The sequence below is a fragment of the Anser cygnoides genome, chromosome 3, assembly GCF_040182565.1.
Source record: "Anser cygnoides isolate HZ-2024a breed goose chromosome 3, Taihu_goose_T2T_genome, whole genome shotgun sequence".
NCBI lineage: Eukaryota > Metazoa > Chordata > Aves > Anseriformes > Anatidae > Anser > Anser cygnoides.
In genome coordinates, this window is record NC_089875.1 from 82,961,853 (window position 1) to 82,974,139 (window position 12,287).

A 12,287-nucleotide genomic window follows, 5' to 3' on the forward strand; every position below is an offset into this window, starting at 1 on the left:
TTGTATTTTAAATGTACAGTATGTTACTCCAGTTATGGTTGAAATTTTATGGTACTTCATCGTGTAGGTTATGTAGTGTTTGTAGATTGTTTGGTTTATAATGATTTTTTAGTAAATATGTGTAATTAGAGCTGCCTGAGATATTGTACTTGCATGCTTGTTTGAATATGATTTTAAACTGCTTTTTGTTTTTCTGTTTTTTCTTGTTGTTGTAGCTTGTGTTAGAATCGGTTACGAAGCATGTTTCATCTCTGGCTTCCCATGAAATCCGGGGTGACTCCCTGCTAGCAATGGGACTCTGGCCAGACTCCCTACCTACGGGTCTGTTCACAGCTGAAGACTCGCTTCTTTCAACCGTCCGGAGTGATGGACAGGTCCTAATGTATTGTCTGAATAGACTAAACCTTAAAAACTATAGGTAGGAAAGTCTTTTTTTTTTGATCTAATAAATTTATAAGAAACAAGATGTATGTGAGTAGTACTGCTGACATGTCATTGTTCCCTGCAAAACTTTGTCTTGAGCAAATTGTACGAGTAGAGACTGGTAGTTGTACTCTGGTACTGAAGCTCCTGTTACCTTTACACACAACTACTGCAAACAGATTTAATTATTTACTGTTTTATTCTTCAGTCCAAAATACATAACTCTGTTTCATCTTCAGTAAGTACACGCGACCCATTCTCAGTTGAGTTAGGAGTAGGCATTTAGCAGGAAATGTGAAGTTGATTTACAAGCTGATAAAAGCCTCCCAAATCTTGTTTCCTTTTGAGATTGAGAAAAAAAAGTAATTAGTTGTAAATACATAAATGATCCTTTGTACTTCTTGCTTTCATCTAAACAATTATTTATCAAGTATTTTAGTTCCAGTGGCTTCAAGTGAAAGAACAATATTCCTCGTTCAAGCAGAGCTGTTTGCAAGAGCTCTTATGTACAGGGGCCATATGCAAGAACTCATTAAATGAGTTCTTGTACATTGTAACAGTTATTTTCACAACACTGGTGCAAAATCTGCCTGCTTGCTTTGCTTTGTGACACGCTGGGGGCAGGTACTATGGTTTGCTTTTAGTGACAGAACAAGCTGTGGAAGTTACTATTGATGTAGAAATAGTAGAACTCTAGCAACATGCTGTTTTTTTATCAGTGACGTTCCTCTCCATATCTTTTTGTCATGTACCTTCACGTATCCTTCTAGTGCACAGATTGAATTATAATTTCTTAGTGAAATGCTGTGCGTATCCACTTCTGGCACTGCATGAATTTTTGGTAAATAATGAGTTCCTAGTAGTAGACACCTTCAGATGATCTGCAGTTAGACACTGGCTTTGGAGCTCAAGAAAGGAAAAGAGCAATTATTGCATTGTTATCTTCCTGCATAAAGACAGTTGCATGGCAAGTAGTTTGACTTGCAAAGTGGAAGCGGTAGTTTGAGCCATTAATTGCTGATCTTCAATTCTTTTTGTGTTTCAGGACGCTACCACTGACTCTGCAAGATCTTCAGAAAATTATGCAGTCCACTAATCCTGAGAATCTCAGATTCAGTGCTGTTGAGATAGATGCAGACTGGAGGGACAAAATAGAAGTCCTCCAGGCTTCAGTGAAATTTTTCATAGAAAAGGCAACCAATCAAGATTGGACATTGAGAGTTAAATGGCTTAACTACTTAGCCAAAAATCTGCCACAGGGGCTAGGTATGTAATTATTTAACTTTCTTTTTTGCCTCCAGGCTGATTCATTGTATATTCATGAATGATTCATTGTATATTCATAAATCATAAGTCTTAAATGAGAACATCCAGACCTTTCAAATGATCTAGTATGGAAGTTCTCAGCATATTAAATCAAGGGTTTGAGACTCCAGGGAGAGACAGAAACAGGTTGTGCATGTTAGGGACAGGAGGAGATTTTGGCTTAAACATTGCCTTTTGTTAGTGGAGCATGTATTTAACTTGTACTACTTCTAAATTGCAGTTATTTTTGGATGCCTCGTGGTTTATATAAGAAAATAGGACATTCTCTTCAGTTTTTTTTGGTAGTGATAGTAAAAACAGTAAAATGCCTTCTGTTTATTTGGTGTTAAAATGCAAATGGTTAGAAAGTCAGGAAACTGCAAAACTGAGGTTTCCTGAAGCTGTGTTGCCTGAATATTCAGGATAGCAGCTGAGGTGAGGTCTTCATTGCTTATTATTAATCGTATTAAACTTGTGGAGAAGTTAGGCATTAGAACAAGTAATTCACATAGACAACTGTCTTATGTTCCATGAAATTTCAGACTGTGTTGTCCCCACATGATTGAGAGAGAGCTGTCTTTCCAGACAGGTGTGTCTATATAATAAATATATATATATATATATATGTAGAAAGTTACTTTAATGATAAGTATGCTCTTACAAGTTCTTAATTTAAAAAAAAATCAATCAATCAAAAATAGGTACACTGAGAGGAAGATTTGAAGATAAAATCTTATGGTTTTCCGCAAACCATATTTTTAATAACATTATCACCAGTTTAACTAGAACTCTTTACTGGATTTACCTGTTTGGCTGTGATATTTCGACTGCTTTCAAGGAGACTCTTGGAGCTAATTGAAAATATTAGCTCAACTGGCATGTGTCCAGAGTTCATGCACAGATGAGGTTCAGGCTGCTTGTGCAGGCTCAGTTGAAGTTAATTTTATTTATTTGAACTAAATGCTCTCTTACATGTATGCGCTCTGTTCTTCATCTGCAGATCTAGTGCGGATTCAGTTGGAAGCAGGTTCTGTCGCCCTTGGTAGTTTCTATGCCAGTTCCCTCTCATCTGGAATCAGTAACATGATCAAGTTGCTACAGCCAAGTATGACAGGTACTTCTGAAAAAAAATTATGATAAAAGACATCAGTGCTTCCTTTCTTTGTTTTCTGAACACACTGCATCCCTACATAAGAAATGTGTGTAATAAAACAGGCTCAATTCTAACTGCACATTGCTATTGTTGGGGAAAAATAATCCAAGAACAAAGGTATTCTTGCTGTCAAGAACTGCAAATAATGTCATTTAAATGTATTCATCCAATGCAAATTAGATGAGAGTGCTACGACAAGAAATCCTCAGTGTATCTTGTGACTTCGGTGTACTCCTACAGTTCAGATTTAGGAAGTGATGTTTTTAAGAGTGTTGCATGTATCTACGGCCTTTCTGACTGAATAGTTGAGGCCTTCCTTTTTTTTTCCTAATACTTACCATGCTGACCTATCTCAAACCTGAGATACTTACACTGTACTTATACCTGTACTGAGGTTTATAATTTTCCTTCTGTGATTTACAAGGAACTGAGGCCCATGGTTTCCTTTCCAAGCTTGTTAGGTTTATGAAATCTCTTAGGATTCCATCTTTTTCTTTCTAAAGTTCTTGTAGAGACAGGGGTTTGAGGAAAGTCTTTCACCCAATAATGTTGTCAATACTGTCATGTCTTGTCTTGTCTGCCTTTCCAGATGAGCATGTGATACCTCTGGACCCAAGATGGAATATGCAGTTTTTGGATATTATTAGAAATTCCATGAACTTTGATACAGAAACAGAACACACAGATCAGCTTCTAATCCTTTTGAAGTCTGTAGCAAACCGGTGGGTTACAAAAAAAAACTTGTAAAGACTGCCCAATGACTGTAATCAGTATTTTGTAAACTGTTGTGGTATCTGCCAAGTATGTTTTTAGGTTTCAACAGATGTTATCTGAAATACCTGGCAGAGATTTTGTATAGATATTTAAATTCTTTGCTCCTGCTTTCTGTAGCTGTGGACTAAAAACAATCATTCGATACAAGGGAGCAGAATTCCCAATATTCCTTGTAGGCTGGAGTATCATAGAATCATAAAAGGGCTTGGGCTGGAAGGGACCTTAAAGATGGTCTAGTTCCACTCCCCCGCCATGGGCAGGGATGCCACCCACTAGATCAGGTTGTCCAGGGCTTCATCCAACCTGGCCTTGAACACCTCCAGGGTTGGGGCATCCACAGCTTCTCAGGGCAACCTGTGAGTGCCTCTGAATGAAGAATTTCCTCCTAACATTTAATCTAAATCTCCTATTTAAAAACATCCTCCTTTGTCCTATCACTGCCTGTGTAAAAAGTTGCTCTCCATTTATAGGACAAACCAGAATTATGGAGTAAAGCATAAAAATGTGGGAACAGCAGTTTGAAATGTCTGATATTTTGGACAAAATTCCCTTTTCTTCTTACTAAGAAAAAGCACTGGCGCACAAACTTTAGATTTGCAATATAAGGAAACAGCTGCTCACATATCCTACAAGTGTTAGTGTTGCATCTGCTTAGTATCCCACTGTTTTTTCCTTTGCTGAAGTAATGAGTCTGCTTTTTGTGAAATGTGCTTCTGCTGAAACCATATTCAGGCAATTATTTATGCTGCACTTGATAGTTGTTTCATAATATAGTGTAATATCTAATGTCACATTGTAGTTTGTCACTCTAATAAGGCAAAGTCTTTAAGTTAACGATGCTGGATTTCTAATAACTTTATTTTTAATTCAGGGCAGTATTATTTCTTGACCGAGAAAAAAGGAGCTACACTGAGAAGACTTTGATTACTAGCAAGAAGCCAAGAAATAGTGCCTTAAGAATGTCTCTAGATTTCCGTAAAGGTGGATTGATTTCTTTTTTTGCTTTTTCTTTTGGTTCTATAGCCAATTTGAAATACAGTTAATCTTCACTGTTATGAAATAGGCACTTTAAATACGGTGTATCCTGAATGTGTGAAGGAAGATTGTGTGAATGTAAAGCTGTCAGATGAGGACTAAAATGATATATAACACATTATTCTTAACTTAGATACACCTTATGCTGCAGCATTTCTGTCCAGCCTCTACTACGAGATGAGTGCATGTCTTTTTCTTAATTATCTAAACTTTATGAAGATGACAGAGAGAAATTGGGTTTGTGTTCTGTCTTTGGCTAATCTGAATAGCAAAGTTCTTTTTACTATATTAAATGTATAGAGACAATAGAGAATTGTGCAAATAGCGAAGGAATATTTTGTTACTTTGAATCTTAGATCTTTTTCATTTTCTGTTTTTGTTTTTAACACACGGAGTATCTAGTGATTTTTAAAATCAACCATTAAGTTGACATTTTATGTGGATAGGTTATTCAGTCTCTCCCTTCTTTCCCTCTTTCCCAAACTTCAGATCCAGGAAGTTACAACTCCCTTCCTCATGCGATCGTGGTCAACCTTGCTGTTTTCTTTGAACTTTGGGATGCGTTTGCACTTCACTGGGTGACATCTACTCAGGTGGCCTTAAGTGATGATGACATGCATGATGTGAGTAGACTTTTCATACTACATTAGTAGAAGTAGCGTGAAATTAGTCTGCAGAACACTTCCTCGTTTTCAGGGACCATGAAATAAACTACAGTGCTTCTATTGGTATTCAGAATATGCCTGAAATGAGGCAAATAATTATGGGGTACTCTGTTTATTTCAGTGGCTGTATTTCTGCTCTGTCTTCTCACTGCTTCTGTGTGGAATGTAGGTTTTCAGCCTGCAGATACTTTGCGTAGGAGCTATCCTTCCTGGAATGTAGATATCCATTGCTGAACTTTATCATCTGGCCTTCTGTGCTTGCTTACGATGGTATGACTTGTGCCATAGAAGCGCCTGTTTCTCTCCACTGATGATGAAGGGAGTATCCACACCCAGGTCAGATACAGCTGTCTTAACCTGGACAGCAGACATGCAGGTCACAGGGGTGGTTCACTTCTACTCCCTTTTCACACCATGAGGATAATTTTTCTAAAATCTAACAGCAGCATTGTAAACTTGGTCCAGGGATTGCTTCACTTGTGTAGTTCCTGCCAGCAGAGTCATGCAGCTTTTTTAGAGAACATAGAGTTGAGCTGTAGTTCTGTATAAAGCACAGCGTGACTCTGAAAAGCTAACAGAAATGGCAGTGATTTTTAATTTTCTCTTGCTTGAGGTATGAAGTACTCTGTAACATGCAGGGCTCAGCACATTACTAACCTTTTTGTCTCGTTAGATTTTGTATTGCTTGCTGTGGCGTGACCGGTTCTGGGCAGTCTCTGACACTCTGACAGTGGATTCACCAGGGCTGTCACTTCTGTCTTTGCACTGGCACTGGGTTATGAAACATCTAATTGACAGAATTCCTCAGATGCTTATCGGATCAGACCAGCACAAGTGAGTGGCTTTGATCTCTGGTTGTGTTAAATGATAGTGTAATTTACCCTCCCTCTTTTTTTTTGAAGTATTATAGCTAATTAGTGTTGTTTGCTGTTGGTGTCCAAATTGTGTTCTGCTGGTAATGAAAGTGCAATGTATTAAATAGCTGTTCAGTATTAAAATTCAGATTTCTAAGTGTTGGGATTCTCCTTGGCCATATGATCACCTAGAATTTTACTCGTTTTCTGTACTTGTAGTGGAAGGATAAGAGACTTTTCAGATGCATACTTTTTTTTTACTCAAACTTCACTGAGTTTTTTGTCTTTCCTCCAAGGGTTTCCAAGGAAATCCAGTCTGTTTCACAGCAGATTCAGAACTGCTTGGCTAATCCTGTTGGTATTTCTGCCAATATGAAGCTATTACAAAAGTCACTAGGAAGACCTCTTCCTTTTAAGGTATTGATACTCTGCTTGCAAAAGATATGAATTTCCAGTGATGTCCAAATACCTTTGAAATGATCCTTACCCTTAAGAAAGGAAAGCACTTCCTCTCCAGTCCAGCAAAAAGGCATTCCTTTTGGACTTGCAGGAATGATTAAAAAAGCAATTTCAGTGGTTGTTAACATACATCTTTTTTGTGACATATATCAGCTATCCAGATAGCATTTCTACTGTTAACTATGCTTTGTATAGATAGCAGTTATTTAATGTAGTGATGGAAAAGTATGAAAATGTAACTGCTTGCTCTGTTCTGGAAACTTGTGAATATCAGTGTGCCACTTGCTTACTTAGTGAACATATGAGTATATGAAATAGACCATGTATTTCCTTTTACACAGCATAAGATAGGACTACCTTATGACTTACGAAACAAAGCCACTTACATTTGACAGTTGTTTTTTCTCTTACTTTAGCAATTGGTCTCATTCAATAAAAAAAAATCTTGTAGTAAATTTTTCCAAAGAGTATAAGTCCCTTCTTAAAACAGGGCACAAGGAGACATGTAGATTGCTCGTTTTGGTGATTAGTAATTAGATCTAGGTTTTTACAGCCTTATCTTTCAAAGATTCTCAGCTGTTCAAAAATACACAGTTAATATATGAGACTTTCAAGAACGTTCAGTGCTTACTGAGAGCTTTAAGAGATTTTTCTAGGTATCAAACGTATTTAATTGCAGGTGTCGAGTGACAATTTCTTTTAAGTGACAGTAGCTTCTGGCAATTTTGATTGATTTATGTATTTATTGCTCTTAGTTGTTGCCATGTTGAGGCATGGTTTGTCTGCATAACATATAGTATTTTCATGAAGGAAAAAAAAAAGAAAAAACTTAGTAAGGGGGAACTGTGGCCTCCTATTTCAATTTCTGTCTCTAGTGTATTGAGTAAGGCTGTAAAAGAATTGTTGTTAAGCTGTATATGTGGTTGCAAGTTGGTGTATGTGTACTTCAGTTGTATGCTTATGTATTTGAAATCTTCAAGTTCTGACTATAGTCACAGATTTTATTTTGTTAGCATTGCTGAAACAAATTGCCTCTTGTTCAAATGTCTTCTTCATATTTCAGGATACGCTGGGCATGGATTGTTTTTCTCAGTTAAAAGTTCTCAGCAAACCAATTAACATCTTAGAGTCAAGACTGGCCTTTGGAGAAAGTAGATGGCAGGAAAAAATGTGCTGTCTGAAAACTGCTGCCTCTGGATGGAAGGTGAAGAAAGCATTGCTTCAAGCTGATGGCCTGATACTTAGAGCTAATCACTTAGAAGATGTTAGTCTGGGTAGGTAACACTTCTGAAGAACCTAACAAGATGATTCTGCCATCAGCATTATATTTATATAGAAACAGAAAGGATGTGAAGTGTTCACTGGCAAGAAGCATAGTACATGCATTTATGTGCCTTTTACACTCTGTCATACAGGTCAACTAAAGATTTTTTTGAAAGCTGTACATTCACAACTGAGAGCAGAGGGACTTAAATACAGTCATTCAGAAGAAATGTTCACTGAAGATACCATCTCCAACCAGTTAGACCCTGCCGTGTTAGTCCAGCTCTGCAGTCGGGTTCAGCTGTGGCCTGCAATGGAGCAGATGGGTGTGCTCTGGCAGTACAAACTGACAGCCGATTATGTGGCTAAGGCTTGTGCAAGAAGGTAAGGAGGAGACTGGAAAAAGAAATTCCGTGCTTCTTTCATGAGACTCAGAATCCCTAGCTAAAAGCTGCACCTTCAGTGCTGTGCATTTGTGTGTAAATCTGTGTTTTTGTACGTATATAGATAACTGTATATGCATATATGAACATGTGCATACACGCTTTTATTTATGTGTATAAATACACATATGCTCATTGTCTGCATTCAGAATGGTATCTGGGCAGCTGTAAAACATGACATTGAAAGAGCTGTTTAGTGCTCTACTGACAAAGTATTTTTCTTTAACTGATTTTCATTGATGCAAATAGAGGAATGCTGATGTCCAAGCCCATTGGTATAAAAACATTAGACCCCAGCAACAGCTTCATTAGTGGTAGAATGGATTATAAGTGGAGGAAAAATAAAAGCTTCTATGTAAGAGTCTAACTGGTAGCATTTTCCTTTTAATGAAACAAGCCATTCTTATTAGGAATTAACATGAAGGTATTTATGGCCATGTTGCTGGGGTGCTGCAGAAAGACTGCATAAGACCTGACAGTGAAGGAACTACATTAATGTGCATGTTTCCATTTGTGTGCAACAAAAAAAAAGTAAATTACATGCATATATTTGTAGTTTAAATTAACATTATTAATTTCAGAAGTATTAGCCCCTTCAAGGGGCCAAATATTTTTATCTGTTTATCATTGGTTAAAACAGAGCTCTTCATCTATTGATTGCAGTGAAAGTAATTTTTTGTGCAGTGAGACTTCTAGAATCATTCATTCAATCTTGAATTCAGCAAAGTCCTGATTTTCACATGAACTGTAAAGCTGGAAGACAACGTCTCCAGATGTTTTGTATGTTTTGCTGAACATGCAGCTTATAGCTACAGAAGATGCTGTTTCTTTACCCATTAGTTGTGAATTTGGATTTTGCCAGCTTTGAAGGATGCAAGTATTTTGGGTGTTTATTAGAGGGCTTGTTCATCTCCAGTGCTTAAAATATTACTTTAACCTTAAACACAGTCTTTGTTATTCTTGTTGCCTTGTCTGCTGTTCTGAATTTGTTTCATTATACACATGATTTGTGTGTCATGTTTAGGCATTAATTATGTCATATTTCTTTTACCTCCTACAGGAAGAACTTCAGTCAAGAATTAGGCACATGTTCAGATCTAGTTCAGCTTATAGCTTTTGCTCTGAAATTGACACCAGCTGCCTCTCACCAGCTGTCTGGACTGTGGCACTTGGTACACCTTAGTGAAGTAAGAACAAGTTTTAGTTCTTACTAGCTTCTTAGCTCTTGTTCCATTTATCTGTCTATCACCTAGTAGAAAACAGAAAATTGAGTGGTAGGTGCCAGCTTGGTTATATTGATGTACTCAAAATAATTTTATGCTGAAAAGTATTTGCCTCTGTTCCTGTGCCCCTAAACTTTTTGGGTCTTGTTGCAAAACAAATAGACTGAGAAGGTTATCTGATATATTTCCTGTAGAGCAATTTAATACGCCAGTGAAATTCTAGTCAATTAATATTTAGCGATAATATAGTGATGGCTGCGTTCCCACAATTTTCAATAAACTAGCGAATTCTTTTTAAATGCTTTGAAGTAGAAAATGGGGTAGCTTTACCAATCTTCTGTTTATGCAACCTTGCGTATCATATTAAAAGGCTGCAGAGTTACAGACTAGTGGCTATATTCCCGAAACTTGCTCTTTTAACACATTGAGTATTTTGCAGACAGAAGCAGGTTGAGCCAGTGCAGGCCTCAGGAAGTGAGTTTTTCTTCTTGTTGAGAAGAGATACAAGTGAACCTTTGCAAATTTGAAACAGACCTTAAAGAATATCTTGTACTATCTCTACTAGAAATGTGTCATGCTCTTTTTTTTGTCCTGCTTGATTCTCTTTTACTACCTGTAAATTATCCTCAACTCCAGGTTTTTCCTTCTCTTTATAGATATCCCCCGAAGAAATGTCTATTCTGTCATCTCAACTAGTTCATGCTGCACTAGAATCCTTTTGGAACAGTACTTTCACCACAGATCCAGACTATTGGTTGACTTGGAGACCACTGCCTGCAACAGAGGAAAAGATGCCTTCTAAATCCCATCTGAATAGTTCTATGAAGGTTTGTTTCTTCTTTCCTAATCAAGCAAGACCATTTTACTAATTTAACAGCTTTCTCAAACAGTGTTATAAATTTTAGCATACTCAGTACAAGTTGCATCTGAACAATCTAACTCTTTATCTCTTAATTTAGGGCCCAGGTATTTTGACCCGAGCAGTTTTCTCAAAGTGCTTCTTTGAAATTCTAACTAGCAGCAGCAAGACAAGCCAGTGGGATGTGAGTGGACATCCTGTTCTGTCTTCATCCCTTGTGACACTGGGAGAATGGATGGAGAGAGCACAGCAACTTCATGAAGTCAGCACAGCACTGTGGACCAACCTGGCTGTTGCTTCAACAGCAGACTTTAGGTATTAACATTTTTACGGAAGGAAGATCTTATTTAAACCAGGCATGTTGCAGAAGCTTGCTTACCACGTGCAAAATTTTTCCATTCTTTTGTCTCCAGATACACAGATTCTAGACTACAAGGAATAATACTAGGCAGACAACTCTCCAGCCTGGTAGATCTGGTTCCAGCAGATCTTCAAGAGGAATTTTTGGAGTACTGTGAGAAGCTCATCCTCAAAGATCTTGTTGCATATGAGTACCTTCTCAAGATACTTAGAAGCATCGCTGATCAGGAGCTACTTCCTAAAGAATTCATGTTTCTCCTGCTCACTTGCTTGCAGCAGTTCTTTAGGGAAGGGCTCAAAGAGTTACCAGAAACAGCTTGGCAAGGAAGCCTCTGGGTGAATATTGGTTTGGTGCAGATCCAGTTGTGGCTTCCACAGACCAGGTTTGATCCAGCTATTAAAAGAGAATACAAGCTCAAGTATGCCAAAGAAGAGGTAAGCATGGAGCTGGCCAATTCTTGGTCATGATTTTTGAACTGTGGGATTATAACTTCTTTTAATGTCCAAGATGATGCTGTACCTATTTGGTTACCAAAATCAGAACCTCAGAGGAAGTTTTTTTTTGTCTTTTTAGTTAGACCAGCTGGAGTGTGAATGGAAAACATATGATTTGTCATCCCAGCTGCATACAGGAAAAAGTATTGAAGACAAAGCACTCAGCAACTATATTCATCCCCATCTCAGGTAACAGCTCAAGCATTTAACTCTTCTCTTTTAGGTTGGAAACTTTCTTTTGTTGCTCAGGCTCAGTTTTCTTCACAGCTTTACGATCTGTGTTATTATGTAGGAATGAGGCTTGGCGATTTTAAAGTAGCAACTTGCATATTGAGGTGATAAAGAGAAATACAGAAGCTGTTCTCTTTACTAGCACTAACTAAAGAACTGCCTGTGCGTGCTTCTCACTGCTGCAAATAGAATTAAAGCAATGGCCCTCATATCTTGAGGAAATGGAAGCTATGCCCAGAAGTGAAAATAAAGTCACACATCTAAATTATGGCAGTTTCACCAAACTGTGACAATGTTTCTGACAATTTGAAATGACATGGATTGTTTGTCTGTCACTGTAGCTCTTTAAGGCCTCAACAGAAACCAGTGCTGCTTTGGAGAATTCTTTGGCTGATTTGTGTTAAGTAGAAATGTCCAGATGCGTATTTTGCCATCAACCTGTGCCTATGGTGCTGTGGTTAAGAATCTCACCACATGGAATACACTGCTGAAGTGTAGACTTTGTAGCCATTTTTTTTTTTAATCTGAGGAATTTAAGGAGGAAACTTTAAGGGAACAGATTTCTCCTTTATGCAGGTTTCCAGATTTTTCTTGTACATGGAGATAAAAACTGGGGTATTAGTCATAATTTTTCACCATTAATGGAAGTTTTCAATCTCATGTTGTACACACAGATGGATCTGGTTCGTCTGTGCTGTTGCTTAAATAAGATGATAGTCATTGAAAGCCAGTTCTGAATGGCTGG

General features: G+C 37.6%; 1 protein-coding gene across 2 annotated transcripts in view; it reads left to right on the plus strand.

Annotated features, from left to right (window-relative positions):
* The window catches only part of MDN1 (midasin AAA ATPase 1), a 98,249-nt gene that overhangs the window by 49,395 nt on the left and 36,567 nt on the right, over positions 1–12,287 (plus strand). For both annotated transcript variants that reach the window (XM_066994537.1, XM_066994535.1), the window contains exons 48-62: positions 216–418; positions 1,469–1,689; positions 2,729–2,842; positions 3,471–3,603; positions 4,527–4,636; positions 5,180–5,313; positions 6,029–6,189; positions 6,506–6,626; positions 7,732–7,942; positions 8,084–8,315; positions 9,435–9,561; positions 10,254–10,424; positions 10,557–10,771; positions 10,870–11,251; positions 11,391–11,500. In XM_066994537.1, coding sequence (XP_066850638.1) covers positions 216–418; positions 1,469–1,689; positions 2,729–2,842; positions 3,471–3,603; positions 4,527–4,636; positions 5,180–5,313; positions 6,029–6,189; positions 6,506–6,626; positions 7,732–7,942; positions 8,084–8,315; positions 9,435–9,561; positions 10,254–10,424; positions 10,557–10,771; positions 10,870–11,251; positions 11,391–11,500 — 2,645 coding nt within the window. The remainder of the gene's footprint in view (positions 1–215; positions 419–1,468; positions 1,690–2,728; positions 2,843–3,470; positions 3,604–4,526; positions 4,637–5,179; positions 5,314–6,028; positions 6,190–6,505; positions 6,627–7,731; positions 7,943–8,083; positions 8,316–9,434; positions 9,562–10,253; positions 10,425–10,556; positions 10,772–10,869; positions 11,252–11,390; positions 11,501–12,287) is intronic.